General features: G+C 42.6%; 1 protein-coding gene across 2 annotated transcripts in view; it reads left to right on the plus strand.

Moving 5' to 3' along the window:
* Positions 1 to 17,445, plus strand: part of CycY (cyclin Y) — a 33,305-nt gene that overhangs the window by 7,051 nt on the left and 8,809 nt on the right. For both annotated transcript variants that reach the window (XR_011393126.1, XM_070093761.1), the window contains exon 5: positions 6,370 to 6,558. Coding sequence is in view for 1 of the 2 variants with exons in the window: in XM_070093761.1 (XP_069949862.1) it covers positions 6,370 to 6,558 (189 nt within the window). In the remaining variant the exon portion in view is untranslated. The remainder of the gene's footprint in view (positions 1 to 6,369; positions 6,559 to 17,445) is intronic.

A 17,445-nucleotide genomic window follows, 5' to 3' on the forward strand; every position in this document is an offset into this window, starting at 1 on the left:
AACCTGGCTTGCAACAACCTTGTTAGGGTGATGTTTCTCCATAAAGCTTTCCATCTTACCCCACATAGTAAAAATCTCTTTAATTTCTGAAGAAGGCACCTTCTTCCATCTCTCTTCCTCCTCCTCTGCAGCAAGATTCTGAGCTGTGATGTGTTGCTTTTCCTGCTGAAGCTCTTGCAGCTCCTCAGTGGTGAGCTCTTCATTGTGGTCTTCCACCAATTCTTTCACATCCTCCAAACTCACATCCAACCCCATGGAACTCCTCAGTGCCACAATTGATTTTACAACAGACATAGGCTCATTAGGGTCGGTCCCAAATTCTTCAAAATCCTTCTTGTCGACACAATCTGGCCACAATTTTCTACAGGCAGAGTTCAAAGTCCTGGTAGTCACTCTCTCCCAAGCCATACCTATAAGGGTTATGCAGTGGAGGATGCTGAAGTGTTCTCTCCAAAATTCCCTTAGGGTCAAGTGAGTGTCTGTGGCCACAGTCAAGCACCTGTGAAACATTGCTTTTGTGTAGAATTTTTTAAAGTTTGCAATAACCTGCTGGTCCATGGGTTGGAGGAGAGGAGTGGTATTCGGGGGCAAGAACTTTACTGTGATGAACCCAAACTCCTCGAAAATTAGGTCATCCAAGTTTGGAGGATGAGCAGGTGCATTGTCCATTACTAGCAGGCACTTGAGATCCAATTTCTTTTCCAGGAGATACTCCTTCACACTAGGGCCAAACACTTCATTGAACCACTTGACGAAAATTTCCCTCGTGACCCATGCCTTACTATTAGATTTCCAAAACACACACAATTTACTCTTCATAACATTGTTTTTCCTGAACACTCTGGGATTTTCAGAATGGTACACTAGTAATGGCTTCACTTTGAAATCCCCACTAGCATTAGCACAGAACATTAGCTTCAGCCTGTCTTTCATAGGCTTGTGTCCTGGCATTGCCTTTTCCTCTTGTGTAATGAAGGTCCTCTTTGGCATTTTCTTCCAAAAGAGGCCTGTTTCATCACAATTGAACACTTGTTCAGGTTTCAGTCCTTCAGCCTCTATGTACTCCTGGAATTCATGCACATATTTTTCAGCCGCCTTGTGGCCCGAACTGGCAGCCTCACCATGCCTTACCACACTGTGTATGCCAGTACGGTTCTTAAATCTCTCAAACCAGCCTTTGCTGGCCTAAATTCACTCACTTCACCACTATTTGCAGGCAATTTCTTTACCAAATCTTCATGCAACTGCCTAGCCTTTTCACAAATAAACGAAGTCATAAGAGTATCTCCTGCTAATTGTTTCTCATTTATCCACACCAATAATAACTTCTCAACCTCTTCCAGTACTGGTGATCTCATTTTTGTCAGCATAGTTACTCCCTTTGCAACAACAGCATCCTTTATTTCATTTTTCTTGGCCACTATGGGACATAAGGTTGTGTAGGGTTTCTTATACATCCTGGACAGTTCGGCCACACTTGTACCACTTTATATTGTTCAATGATGGTTTTCTTAAATTCAATCGTATTTCTCACCTTTACCACAGGCTTGGCACTAGGAGCTTTCTTTGGAGCCATGGTAGCTTATTTAGTACTTGCAAGCACTAAAATAAATGGAATATTATGAAATATTTCGCTGGAGCACGTGAGGGGACCTTCGCTCACTGGTAAACAATGCCAGACTGGCTGCCGCCCTGGCTCACGCCGTGGGTACGCGCCCCGGACGAACTACGACTCGCGAGTCAACCTATGAAAAGCGAGTCCATGTTTATACGAAAATACCTCTATGATTGGTGAATTTTACGATTGCCGGGAACTACGAAAAGCGGGGGACCACTGTATATACTTGTAAACTGTTGTATTCTGAGCACCTCTGCAAAAACAGTGATTATGTGTGAGTGAGGTGAAAGTGTTGAATGATGATGAAAGTATTTTCTTTTGGGGGATTTTCTTTCTTTTTGGGTCACCCTGCCACGGTGGGAGACGACCGACTTGTTAAAAAAAAAAAAAATTCACATGGGAAATATTGCTTCAATTTTCCTACAATTCGATTTTTGTCAGACTTTTTCAAATGGATTGATCAAGAAAACCGAGGTTCCACTGTATATGCAAGTGCATGGCCTCTGATACTGTAATGATCAAGTTTGTGGAGTAGGATGTTGTGGTCTACTGTATCAAAAGCTTTCATTAGGTCAGTAGAGAGTCCTAGTGGATATACATTATTTTCGAGTGCTATATAAAGTAGGTCTGGCATTTTTATAATTGATGATGGCATGGGTTGAGAATGCTTTGTGTTGTTATAAAGGATAGTAAAGGCAAGTTTGATATTGGTTTGTAGTTGTTTACATCTGTTGGGTCTCCACCTCTGTGTATTGGTGTAACTCTTGCTATCTTGAGTTATGTCAGGAAAGTGCTGGTTTCTAGTGATTTATTAAATAGTAATATAATGGTGGGTGAGAGGACATGAGCCGCTTGTTTGAACAATATTGGTGGGATGTCAGCTAGATTTCCTGCTTCGTGTTATAGTGAATTAGTAATCATGATAACTTGAGTGGGCTGAGTTGAGCAAGATAGAGAGATATTGGGAAGTTTCCATTTAAGTAATCACTTGCTCGGGTATTGGTGCCTGGAATATTACTGGCGAGATTTGATCCTATGGTTGAGAAGAAGTTAACTGTTTCAGCCGGCTGGAGTTGTGGTTTGTTTGGTTTAGTTAGGACAATATCTCTATAGTTTTGTTCAGCTTGTGGTACCCAGGATCTGAGTGTCTTCCAGGTCTTGTTTTATACCTGATCTTGTTTCAGTGAATCTGTTAGAATAGTACAGTTTGGACTTTATTAGTTTGGTGAGGACTGACGTGTAGTGTTTACTAAGTTCTTTAGTTATGAAGTCCCATCTATATTGTTTTTCATATTAATGTTTCTTATCAATGAATCTTAGAATGCTGTTAGTGAGCCACAGGTAACCTAGTCATTTATTAGTGATCTGTTAAGTTTTTATGGGACAATGTTTGTTGTACAGTCTATGTATTTTGTTTAGAAATATGTCTGTCCATTTGTTGATACCATTGTCATTGTAATATTGTGAAGGTCAGTCAACTGAGCTTAGTTCTGCAGCAAAGTTGCTTCTTAATGCCTCATCATGGAGTTGACAAGAGATCTTACTATATTCCATTGATTGCTTAGAAATGTTTGTTAGGAGGAAAGTTGGGTGGTGGTCAGTAGTATTGTCTGTGATTATCCCAGATTTAAGGGGAGCTACTATATTTGTCCATATATGGCCAATTATTCTCCATGGGGAAGTGGAACAGAATTCTTCCTCCGTAAGCCATACGTGTTGTAAGAGGCGACTAAAATGCCGGGAGCAAGGGGCTAGTAACCCCTTCTCCTGTATAAATTACTAAATTTGAAAAGAGAAACTTTTGTTTTTCTTTTTGGGCCACCCTTCTTTGGTGGGATATTGCCAGTTTGTTGAAAGAAAGAAAGATGGTCAGTTATGGTTGCACTCGTCTCAGCCTGGTTGGTTTTGTTATAGCTGGTATGAGTAGTGTGTTGTTCGTATTGTTGATGAGATCAGTTACTGGCTGGTTGTCTGCTAGACCAAGGTTAATGTAGTGTGTTGTTCATATTGTTGATGAGATCAGTTGCTGGCTGGTTGTCTGCTAGACCAAGGTTAATGTAGTGTGTTGTTCATATTGTTGATGAGATCAGTTGCTGGCTGGTTGTCTGCTAGACCAAGGTTAATGTAGTGTGTTGTTCGTATTGTTGATGAGATCAGTTGCTGGCTGGTTGTCTGCTAGACCAAGGTTAATGTAGTGTGTTGTTCATATTGTTGATGAGATCAGTTACTGGCTGGTTGTCTGCTAGACCAAGGTTAATGTAGTGTGTTGTTCATATTGTTGATGAGATCAGTTGCTGGCTGGTTGTCTGCTAGACCAAGGTTAATGTAGTGTGTTGTTCGTATTGTTGATGAGATCAGTTGCTGGCTGGTTGTCTGCTAGACCAAGGTTAATGTAGTGTGTTGTTCATATTGTTGATGAGATCAGTTGCTGGCTGGTTGTCTGCTAGACCAAGGTTAATGTAGTGTGTTGTTCGTATTGTTGATGAGATCAGTTGCTGGCTGGTTGTCTGCTAGACCAAGGTTAATGTAGTGTGTTGTTCATATTGTTGATGAGATCAGTTGCTGGCTGGTTGTCTGCTAGACCAAGGTTAATGTAGTGTGTTGTTCATATTGTTGATGAGATCAGTTGCTGGCTGGTTGTCTGCTAGACCAAGGTTAATGTTGAAGTTTACAGCTAGTAGTAGGTGGTGCTTGTTCATTTGATTGTTATTAGTGTCTTTAGGCAGGACAGGCAGGTCCTTGAACCATGACAAGCAGGCAGGTTCTTGAACTCTGACAAGCAGGCAGGTTCTTGAACTCTGACAAGCAGGCAGGTTCTTGAACCATGACAGGCAGGCAGGTCCTTGAACCATGACAGGCAGGCAGGTCCTTGAACCATGACAGGCAGGCAGGTCCTTGAACCATGACAGGCAGGCAGGTCCTTGAACCATGACAGGCAGGCAGGTCCTTGAACCATGACAGGCAGGCAGGTCCTTGAACCATGACAGGCAGGCAGGTCCTTGAACCATGACAGGCAGGCAGGTCCTTGAACCATGACAGGCAGGCAGGTCCTTGAACCATGACAGGCAGGCAGGTCCTTGAACCATGACAGGCAGGCAGGTCCTTGAACCATGACAGGCAGGCAGGTTCCTGCATCATGACAGGCAGGTTCTTGAACCCATTTTGTGATTTGATTGTTGTCTATATTTTTTTCTTACAAATACCTATGTTAGTGGGTTTAGAAAGACACGTAAGCAAACACGATCTTTTTTCTTCTTTTAACGTACCAGCCGTGTCCCACCGAGGTGGGGTGGCCCAAAAGGAAAAACGAAAGTTTCTCCTTTCAAATTTAGTAATATATACAGGAGAAAGGGTTACTAGCCCCGTACTCCCGGCATTTTAGTTGCCTCTTATGACACGCATGGCTTAGAGGAAGAATTCTGGTCCACTTCCCCATGGAGAAAACACGATCTTATACACTTTTATATACACCAAAACACCCGCACTAAAAGAGGAGTCCTCATTGGTTTCTTCTTGAGAGCTCTTCGCATCTCCAGCCCTTGTTTTCTTGAAGAATTTATTTACATAACACAAGCCTTTACACATTTTCAGTTCTCATCTTTCTTCATCCGAGATTGCAGACTCAAGACACAAACTATCCTCAACAAACCGCCCATGGAACAGCCCTCTAAGCAGTTCATAGTGCTCCCATGTGGTGATGTTACCACGAATACTCGCCGGGCACTTGCTATGAGTAACATCAACGTTTCCACCATAAACACATCATCTATCAAAGACCTCACTACGAAATGCAGCCCCACACATCTAACTTCTACAGCAGACGTCTACACTATCCCCTGTGGATTCTGTCCCAAGAAATATGTAGGCGAGAGAGGCTAAGATCTTGCGGCCTGCCTGAACGAGCATTGAAATGCCTGTAACAGAGACGATTTAAGGCACGCCTGTGTCCTCCAGAGAGACTCCACGGGGCATTTGATGAAATGGAATGAGGCACAACTCGTTCTCATCGAACCAGACCTCGTATGCTGAGGGTGCCTAGAAGCCTCACTAATTGCTGTCACCGACACAATAGAACGTAACACTGGAAACCACAAAATTTCAAAAACATTAGCACACATGATACTTAAGCACCACCATGCCAACAACACTGGAGTCACATGATTTCATCGTCTACCCGTCCTCATCCCAACATGGCATTCTTCAGGTCACCATGCATCACTCACACCTCACTCTCCGCCTATATATAATGTCTTTCTACCTCTGTATGTTAGAAGTGATCAAGGCCCCAGGACCGAAACGTTTTCTAATAAATATGTCAAGTGTTTGCTTACGTGTCTTTCTAAACCAACTTGTCGGTATTTATTACCAAGGTTTATACCACCAATGTTAGTGTTTAGGTAGGCCTACTTTTATTGAAAATACTGAGAATTTGCATATTTACCTAATTTAAGATCAATTTAGAAGAGGCAAGAATGGTTAGTTTCCTCAGTGATGGAACAACCAGTGTTGAGACAGGAAGATGGGTGACACGAGTTGATACCAGAATTCCCACACTTCCAGCACCTATACCGATGGATTTTCAGCCTAGTTTTATTGAAAATACTGTGAATTTATTTTTACATAATTTAAAATCAATTTAAAAGTATTTAGAAAGGCCTAATTTTATTGAAAATGATGAGAATTTGTGTTTGTAGACACTTATAGATCAGTTTTAGGATCAGTGATCCACATTAACTGCCCTTCTTCAACAGCTGGATGATGGCCGGACGCTGAAGAAGTCGTCATCATGCTCGACCATCTACCTGGATGACTCGACCGTGTCGCAGCCCAACCTCAAGAACACTATCAAGTGTGTGGCACTCGCTGTGTACTACCACATCCGCAACCGTGGCGACAACCGTGTCTTGGATATCTTTGATGAGAAGCTCCATCCCCTGACGGTGAGTTGCCGGTGTTGACGGTGAGTTGCGCTCTCACATTAAATAAATAAAATGCTAAAATGGTAAAATTTATAAGAAAAGATAGGAAGTACATGTTGCTACTTGTACTTACACTACGGTCTCCTGCTTGATGTGAGCAGCATAGGTCTATGCTCCTCTGTTTTGCATTTAACTGAGGCATCCTAACAACCCTGTGATGGCCTAGCAAAGATATACATAACACTAACATATGTGGAGACCCAGAATGATGTTAATCAACTACAGAAACCAACCAAACATATGCTATATTACCAACCCACCATCAACCCCACTGCCACACCAAACATACACTATATTACCAACCAAGAAGACTGCGTGTTGTCATCCCACCATTGACCCCGCTGCCACAGCAAGTCATACTTCCCAACCTTTACTATTACTTGTACACAAACGAAACGTTTGAAGCTACTAGTCAGGGGTCAGGGCAACAAAGGAAGATCCATATACCCACTAATATCCATGATCAGTGTTATGCAACCTCATTCTGCAATTCTAACTCCATTGTGTTATACAGCCTCTCCTCACTTAGTGACACACACTTTTACTGACGACTTGGACTTACGACGGGTTCTCTGACTGGTATGCATACCTAAATAATGTATATTAGAGCTGATTTCTTCTATTCTGTTAATTACAATATACAGTACACTACTGTATAAACATTTAAAAATATACCAGAAATGTTATAAATGGTGCAAAGGTGACATTAAGACAATATCAAAGATGGTTGACACAAACCCACTACCATTATAGTATGCTCCTCACTTAGTGACGAATTTGTTTACCAATGTTTTCTTAGGAACGCAACTCCGTTGTTAAGTGAGGAGAGGCTGTACTTTCAGAATTCTGTTATTGTCCAAATACTATTTATTTGTCTTGTATATTTGTGAAGTGTTAGCATTATTGCTAAGTAAAGTGATATTAGCAAACAGTTCAAGATAAGTTTATATTCAGTATCTTTCATCTTAACCTAACATTACACAATGGAACCTCTACGTACCAGCGCACCCACGTGCAAGTTTATATTCAGTATCTTTCATCTTAACCTAACGATGTACAGTGGAACCTCTACGTACCAGCGCACCCACGTGCAAGTTTTTCCAGATACCAGCAGTCGCTCGGTCAGCTTTTTGCCTCCAGACGCGAGCGAAATTTCCAGATGCAAGCGGGCCTCAAGGAAGGTTCCTTGACGCTGGTGAGGGGTTTTTGCTCTTGATCTAGGAAATTGGATCTCAGTTGTTTGTTGGACTATCTTATTGAAACTTGGGCAATGTATAATGGAAAGATGCTTCTTAACATATACCAAAATTGAAAGAAATCAGACCATAAATAACGGAGTTCACTTCTCAGCCATTAGTCGTCCCTTAGCGGTATATATTTGTATGGTTATATTCTCGTTTTTTTGGTCTCATTTGATAGAATGGAAGATATATTTCAGAAATAGATATGATTTTGATTTCATGACAAAAAGTACCTTGAAATTGAGCTCAAAGTAGCAGAAATGTTTGATTTTTTCCGATGTTCAAGAGTAAACAATACTTGTCTGAGCGGCCATTCCAAATACACAGTCATAAGTGGGTTAACATTATTTATACAATTATTACAATAATGCAGTAGTCTGCATAACAGTAAATTTTCTATTTTTTGTGTGAATAAAATTTCCAAATGGTAATCAAAAGTAATATTATAATAATAATAATAATATAATAATTATATAATATAAATTATTATAATATGTACGTATTAATAATAATAAATGGCCACTGTGCCGCCGCTTCCACTACTCAAATATGTAATGACGTATTTCATTCATTCTAGTGTATATATCGTGTTTCTATGTTTATTAATATTGTTTACTATGTCATATTAGATGAATTGTGATAGATAGCTAAGCCGTAGAGTTGATATTAGGGAAATATTAAAGTATTTTGTCGTGCCTGGGATGGATTAATTCGATTTCAATTAATTTAAATGAGGAAAATTAACTCTACAAACGAACAAATCCAGATGCGAGCAAGGTCACGAAACGGATTAAACTCGTGACTAGAGGTTCCACTGTGCTGTCTAGTAAATTTATTTTTCTTTCAGCTCGACAGTTTATAGACTATCCCCCTGACTATCCCCCTGTTATTGCTAGATAATACTAGCCACTTTGTACTGTCTCCATAGTAACCTACTGTAAACAAACCTTTACCTCAGTTTTATTTTTTTAAGGAGTGAGGAAGAGCCAGTTGTGAGTGTGGGGGAGGTGTGTGAGGCTGTGTGAGCATGGAGGAGGTGCATGAGGCTGTGTGAGTGTGGAGGAGGTGCATGAGGCTATGTGAGTGTGGGGGAGGTGCATGAGGCTGTGTGAGTGTGGAGGAGGTGCATGAGGCTGTGTGAGTGTGGGGGAGGTGTGTGAGGCTGTGTGAGCATGGAGGAGGTGCATGAGGCTGTGTGAGTGTGGGGGAGGTGCATGAGGCTGTGTGAGTGTGGAGGAGGTAGATGAGGCTGTGTGAGTGTGGAGGAGGTGCATGAGGCTGTGTGAGTGTGGAGGTGGATGAGGCTGTGTGAGCGGGGAAGGTGCATGAGGCTGTGTGAGTGTGGGGGAGGTGCATGAGGCTGTGTGAGTGTGGAGGAGGTGCATGAGGCTGTGTGAGTGTGGGGGAGGTGCATGAGGCTGTGTGAGTGTGGAGGTGGATGAGGCTGTGTGAGTGTGGGGAGGTGCATGAGGCTGTGTGAGTGTGGGGGAGGTGCATGAGGCTGTGAGAGTGTGGAGGAGGTGCATGAGGCTGTGTGAGTGTGGAGGAGGTGCATGAGGCTATGTGAGTGTGGAAGAGGTGGATGAGGCTGTGTGAGTGTGGAGGAGGTGCATGAGGCTGTGTGAGTGTGGGGGAGGTGCATGAGGCTGTGTGAGTGTGGAGGTGGATGAGGCTGTGTGAGTGGGGAAGGTGCATGAGGCTGTGTGAGTGTGGGGGAGGTGCATGAGGCTGTGTGAGTGTGGAGAAGGTGCATGAGGCTGTGTGAGTGTGGGGGAGGTGCATGAGGCTATGTGAGTGTGGAGGAGGTGGATGAGGCTGTGTGAGTGTGGGGGAGGTGTGTGAGGCTGTGTGAGTGTGGGGAGGTGCATGAGGTTGTGTGTGGGAGAGGTGCCTGAGGCTGTGTGAGTGTGGGGGAGGTGCACAAGGCTGTGAGAGTGTGGGGGGAGGTGTGAGGCTGTGTGAGTGTGGGGGAGGTGTGTGAGGCAGTGTGGGGGAGGTGTGTGAGGCAGTGTGAGTGTGGGGAGGTGTGTGAGGCAGTGTGAGTGTGGGGGAGGTGTGTGAGGCAGTGGGTAGAATGAAAGGGGGTAAAGCAGCTGGGATTGATGGATGAAGATAGAAATATTATAAGCAGGTGGTTTACCTGGAGTTTACCTGGAGAGAGTTCCGGGGGTCAACGCCCCCGCGGCCTGGTCTGTGACCAGGCCGCCTGGTGGATCAGAGCCTGATCAACCAGGTTGTTACTGCTGGCTGCATGCAAACCAACGTACGAGCCACAGCCCGGCTGGTCAGGAACCGACTTTAGGTGCTTGTCCAGTGCCAGCTTGAAGACTGCCAGGGGTCTGTTGGTAATTCCCCTTATGTATGCTGGGAGGCAGTTGAACAGTCTCGGGCCCCTGACACTTATTGTATGGTCTCTTAACGTGCTAGTGACACCCCTGCTTTTCATTGGGGGGATGTTGCATCGTCTGCCAAGTCTTTTGCTTTCGTAGTGAGTGATTTTTGTGTGCAAGTTCGGTACTAGTCCCTCTAGGATTTTCCAGGTGTATATAATCGTGTATCTCTCCCACCTACGTTCCAGGGAATACAGGTTCAGGAACCTCAAGCGCTCCCAGTAATTGAGGTGTTTTATCTCCGTTATGCGTGCCGTGAAGGTTCTCTGTACATTTTCTAGGTCAGCAATTTCACCTGCCTTGAAAGGTGCTGTTAGTGTGCAGCAATATTCCAGCCTAGATAGAACAAGTGACTTGAAGAGTGTCATCATGGGCTTGGCATCCCTAGTTTTGAAGGTTCTCATTATCCATCCTGTCATTTTTCTAGCAGATGCAATTGATACAGTGTTATGGTCCTTGAAGGTGAGATCCTCCGACATGATCACTCCCAGGTCTTTGACGTTGGTGTTTCGCTCTATTTTGTGGCCAGAATTTGTTTTGTACTCTGATGAAGATTTAATTTCCTCGTGTTTACCATATCTGAGTAATTGAAATTTCTCATTGTTGAACTTCATATTGTTTTCTGCAGCCCACTGAAAGATTTGGTTGATGTCCGCCTGGAGCCTTGCAGTGTCTGCAATGGAAGACACTGTCATGCAGATTCGGGTGTCATTTGCAAAGGAAGGCACGGTGCTGTGGCTGACATCCTTGTCTATGTCAGATATGAGGATGAGGAACAAGATGGGAGCGAGTACTGTGCCTTGTGGAACAGAGCTTTTCACCGTAGCTGCCTCGGACTTTACTCTGTTGACTACTACTCTCTGTTCTGTTAGTGAGGAAATTATAGATCCATCGACCGACTTTTCCTGGTATTCCTTTAGCACGCATTTTGTGTGCTATTACGCCATGGTCACACTTGTTGAAGGCTTTTGCAAAGTCTGTATATATTACATCTGCATTCTTTTTGTCTTCTAGTGCATCTAGGACCTTGTCGTAATGATCCAATAGTTGAGACAGACAGGAGCGACCTGTTTTAAACCCATGTTGCCCTGGGTTGTATAACTGATGGGTTTCTAGATGGGTGGTGATCTTGCTTCTTAGGACCCTTTCAAAGATTTTTATGATATGGGATGTTAGTGCTATTGGTCTGTAGTTCTTTGCTGTTGCTTTACTGCCCCCTTTGTGGAGTGGGGCTATGTCTGGTGGGGATATAGTTTTGGAGTGGTTGGTGCTTTTATTTAATAAATGTATGGAAGAGGGTAAGGTACCTAGGGATTGGCAGAGAGCATGCATAGTTCCTTTGTATAAGGGCAAAGGGGATAAAAGAAAGTGTAAAAAATATAGGGGAATAAGTCTGTTGATTATACCGAGTAAAATGTATGGTAGAATTATTATTGAAAGAATTAAGAGTAAGATGGAGAGTAGGATCACAGAAGAACAAGGAGGCTTTAGGAAAGGTAGGGGGTGTGTGGACCAAGTGTTTACAGTGAAACATGTAGGTGAACAGTATTTAGATACGGGTAAAGTGGTTTTTGCTGTGTTTATGGATTTTGAAAGGGCATATGACAAGGTGGATAGGGAGCCAATGTGGCAGAATAGGTGGGATAGGAGGTAGGTTATTGAAAGCAGTGAAGAGTTTTTACAAGTATAGTGAGGCTTAGGTTAGAATATGTAGGAGAAAGGGTGATTATTTCTAAGTAAAGTAGGCCTTTGACAAGGATGTGTGATGTCACCATGGTTGTTCTATATATTTATAGGTGGGATTGTAAGAAAAGTGAATGCTCGGGTGTTGGTAAGAGGTGTGGAGTTAAGAGAAAGAATCTAATGCAAAGGGAGAGTTGTCACAGTTGCTCATTGCTGATGACACTGTGCTTTTGGGAGATTCTGAAGAGAAGTTGCAGAGGTTGGTGGATGAAGTTTGGAGGGTATGTAAAAGAAGGAAATTCAAAGTGAACATAGGAAAGAGCAAGGTGAGGAAGATAATGAAAAAAATTAGGTAATGAAAGCTTGTATAGCAGATTGAAGGGAGGGAGTATGGAGGAGGTGACTGTGTCCTGATATTTGGGAGTTGACTTATCAGCAGATAGGTCTATGAAAAATGAGGTGAACCATAGAACTGATGAGGGGGAAAAAGGTGAGTGGAGCACTGAAGAGTCTGTGGAGACAAAGAACTTTGTTCATGGAAGCAAAGAGGGGAATGTATGAGAGTATAGTTACACCAACACTCTTACATAGGTGTGAATCATGGGTTGTGAATGTTACAACAAGAATGCTGGAGGCAGTGGAGATGTTGTGTCTGAGGGCAATGTGTGGTGTGAATATAATGCAGAGAATACTTAGATTGGAGATTAGAAGGAGGTGCAGGGTTTCTAAAAATATTATCCAGAGAGTAGAGGAGGGGTTGTTGAGGTGGTTTGTCCATTTAGAGAGGATGTAACAAAATAGAATGACTTGGAGGGTGAATAAATCTGTAGTGGAGGGAAGGCGGGGTAGGGGTCAGCCTAGGAAAGGTTGGAGGGAGGGGGTAAAGGAGGTTTTTGTGTGCAAGGAGCTTGGACTTCTAGCAAGCATGTGTGAGCATGTTAGATAGGAGTGAGTGAATGCAGATGGTTTTTATGACTTTACATGGTATTGGAGTGTGAGGAAGGTAACATTTATGAAGTGATGTTAATGTTACAGTTTTATAACTGTAGTGTAAGTGTGCCTCTGGTAAGACAGTGATGGTGAGCATGCCTCTGGTAAGACAGTGATGGTGAGCATGCCTCTGGTAAGACAGTGATGGTGAGCATGCCTCTGGTAAGACAGTGATGGTGAGCATGCCTCTGGTAAGACAGTGATGGTGAGCATGCCTCTGGTAAGACAGTGATGGTGAGCATGCCTCTGGTAAGACAGTGATGGTGAGCATGCCTCTGGTAAGACAGTGATGGTGAACATGCCTCTGGTAAGACAGTGATGGTGAGCATGCCTCTGGTAAGACAGTGATGGTGAGCATGCCTCTGGTAAGACAGTGATGGTGAGCATGCCTCTGGTAAGACAGTGATGGTGAGCATGCCTCTGGTAAGACAGTGATGGTGAGCATGCCTCTGGTAAGACAGTGATGGTGAGCATGCCTCTGGTAAGACAGTGATGGTGAGCATGCCTCTGGTAAGACAGTGATGGTGAGCATGCCTCTGGTAAGACAGTGATGGTGAGCATGCCTCTGGTAAGACAGTGATGGTGAGCATGCCTCTGGTAAGACAGTGATGGTGAGCATGCCTCTGGTAAGACAGTGATGGTGAGCATGCCTCTTGTAAGACAGTGATGGTGAGCATGCCTCAGGTAAGACAGTGATGGTGAGCATGCCTCTGGTAAGACAGTGATGGTGAGCATGCCTCTGGTAAGACAGTGATGGTGAGCATGCCTCAGGTAAGACAGTGATGATGAGCATGCCTCTGGTAAGACAGTGATGATGAGCATGCCTCTGGTAAGACAGTGATGGTGAGCATGCCTCTGGTAAGACAGTGATGGTGAGCATGCCTCAGGTAAGACAGTGATGATGAGCATGCCTCTGGTAAGACAGTGATGATGAGCATGCCTCTGGTAAGACAGTGATGGTGAGCATGCCTCTGGTAAGACAGTGATGGTGAGCATGCCTCTGGTAAGACAGTGATGATGAGCATGCCTCTGGTAAGAAAGTGATGGTGAGCATGCCTCTGGTAAGACAGTGATGGTGAGCATGCCTCAGGTAAGACAGTGATGATGAGCATGCCTCTGGTAAGACAGTGATGGTGAGCATGCCTCTGGTAAGACAGTGATGGTGAGCATGCCTCTGGTAAGACAGTGATGGTGAACATGCCTCTGGTAAGACAGTGATGGTGAGCATGCCTCTGGTAAGACAGTGATGGTGAGCATGCCTCAGGTAAGACAGTGATGATGAGCATGCCTCTGGTAAGACAGTGATGGTGAACATGCCTCAGGTAAGACAGTGATGGTGAGCATGCCTCTGGTAAGACAGTGATGGTGAGCACGCCTCTGGTAAGACAGTGATGGTGAGCATGCCTCTGGTAAGACAGTGATGGTGAGCATGCCTCTGGTAAGACAGTGATGGTGAGCATGCCTCAGGTAAGACAGTGATGGTGAGCATGCCTCTGGTAAGATAGTGATGGTGAGCACGCCTCTGGTAAGACAGTGATGGAGTGAATGATGATGAAAGTGTTTCTTCTTTTTCAGGACACTCTGCCTTGGTGGGAAACAGTCGATGTGTTAATTTAAAAAAAAGTGCTACTACTAGTAACAGTACTTGTAATTGCTGCTGCCGGTAATACTGTTACTAGTATACTGCTACTACTATCACTAACACAGTGGAACCCCGGTTTTCGAACTTAATCCGTTCCAGAAGATCATTCTAAAACCAAAACGTGTGAAAACTGAATCGACGTTTCCCATAAGAAATAATGTAAATACAATTAAACCATTCCAGACACCCAAAAATACTAACAAAAAATAAATTTTTTAAAGATAAACTATAGTGCTGCAGCTCTTCAGTGTTTAGCTCTTCCCTGTGGTCATCCACCAACTCTTCCACATTCATTACTTACCTTAAAATATTTGTAGTCCTAATGTAGGGTGAGAGGTGAGTAGTACTTTTTTGTGTCTGACTTTTTTGGGTTATCCCAGGTTCTCTACACATATGCTGCTAACAACTACCTTTAGATGCCATCATAAACAAAGGGAGAAGTAATGAATAATTCATGCTGAGAATTGTAAACAAAAGCCAGACACAGATTCATACAGTTTTCTCTAATGCTCGACCGGAGAAAAAGAGAAAACGTAATGTTTTCCCTCTGACTCGCCACCTGATAGCATATAAACATTGCATGTTTATACTATGCTATGTAACGTGTTTCTTATATAATTTTGAAGAAAATATCATAGATGGATTAATGAAAATGTCTTTATTAACGTAAAACAAGACATTTGATGTTCCCAAGAACGAGTCAGGAACGTATGAGCGGCCCAGGTGGACGCGCATAATACATCTGATTACCGGATCAGGGTCCGATATCCAGAACAGAATTTCATACAAAAGACAGTCCTAAAACCGAAACTTCCAATAACTGGAGCATGTGAAAGCCTTAGTTCCACTGTAATTTTAATTTTCAGTACCCTAAAATTCTGTTTTTTGTTTTAAATTGATTACAGTGGACCCTCAGTTAATGATGCCATCGGATAGCGATAAAATCAGATACCTATACATTTTTGCGTCAAAACATTGGCTTGGCTAACGATAAAAAACCCAGTTAAGGACATTCGTCCAGAAAATGTCTGCCCGGCCTGAGCCGCCCAGCCACTCCAGTGTGGCTAGTGTGCCATTGTTAACAAGCCACTTCAGACGATTCCATGCATACATGTGATACGTTTTGTATTATTCTATTGTTTTTAGTGCTTGTAACTGCTAAATAAGCCACCATGCACCCAAAGAAAGCTTCTAGTGCCAGCCATCCCTTTGGTAAAGGGCTGAGAGAGAGGGGAGAATGTGCCTTTTTCAGTGATTCTGCAATATGTACGATACTAATGCAGCAGGAGTCTATAAAGGCTATAGTGCCGGCCAGTGATAAAGTGTAGCATTAACTGTAGCAAGTAAGTTAAGCGATTAATCGATAGAAAAAGGACAGCACAAACCTAATTCCTCCAATGTTGTTGGAGTTATGTAGGGCGACTGACAACACCACCGTCTCTACCGCCTCTGCTAGCCTTCACCACCATTATGTACAGCTTATGCTCTCAGTGGCCCTTGTACACCCAACAACAACAACACAGCAACACTTGACATACTTAACCCTTTCAGGGTCCGGAGGCCAAATTTCAAAGTGTGCACCAGGGTCCAAGAATTTAAAAAAAAAAAAAATTGTTATTTTTTTCTTATGAAATGATAGAGAATCTTTTTCTGAAGGTAATAAAGCAAAAAGTACGAAATTTGATGGAAAATTGACGAAATTATGTTCTTGCGAATTTTGATGTCAGCGATATTTATGAATTGGCGATTTTGCCAACTTTGACTCCCATTTTAGGCCAATTACATTATTCCAGTCAACCAAATTCTTAGCTATTTCACTAGTATTACTTCTATTCTATCGATTGAGCACAAGAAATCGCCAAGTCAACTGTTTCAACTGCAAAATAGTGATCGGAAATTGGTAATTTGGCCAATTTAACACAAAGTTCAAAATATTCCAATTTCAAAATAGGGTCCAGAATAAACAATGTAGGTATTCCTGGCACTAAACTAACATTTCCTCTGTTCATTAGTTATGTTTTCAGACTTTACAAATGAATTCCATTTTGATTTTTTATTCACAATGAATTTTTATTCAAACCAAAAAATAGAAGATTTATTGTTATGCAATATTGTAATAATTGTATAAATATCATCACCACATTTGTGAATGTATATTAGACCCACCAGCTGACGCGTATTAGACGTGTGAGGTCGTTTGTTTACTCTTGAACATCGGCAAAAATTTAACATTTCCGCTACTTTGAGCTCAGTTTCAAGCCATTTCTAGTGCTAAAACCAATCAAACTCATCTCTATTTCTGTAATATGTCTTCCATTCTATCAAACGAGACCAAGAAATCGCAAATACAACTATAAAAAACATAGGAAAAACACTGCAAAGTAGCTGTTTTAATCGAAAATCACTGTCTCAGTTTTTTTTCTCTCATACACTGTGTGCTTCAGGATTTGCTTTATGTGGTGCACACATACCACATAGATGTATTCTCTCATATCTAGGCCCAAATTTACCACTCACAGCTTATCAGAGTGAGCTGAGCTCATGGCGTAGATCTACGGTTTGGACCCTGAACATAAAGCTGTAGATCTACGTCATTAACCTGAAAGGGTTAATGACGTATTTTATTCATTCTAGAGTATATGTCATGTTTCTATGTTGTTTATTATGTCATATTAGATGAATTGTGCTAGATAAATAAGCTGTAGAGCTCATTACCAGAACATACTAAAGTACCCAGGCCTGAAAATCAATTTAAGACTCTTCTAAAAAAAAAAAAACCACTTGCCCAGGGCTAAATAATCAACACTTACTTAAATCTTAAAATTCAAGACAACATACAGTAAATTGATCATCTTGTTTGTTATACATTGTAATGCGACAAATTTGTACAACTAGAATGCTT

Source organism: Cherax quadricarinatus, chromosome 43 (genome assembly GCF_038502225.1).
Source record: "Cherax quadricarinatus isolate ZL_2023a chromosome 43, ASM3850222v1, whole genome shotgun sequence".
NCBI lineage: Eukaryota > Metazoa > Arthropoda > Malacostraca > Decapoda > Parastacidae > Cherax > Cherax quadricarinatus.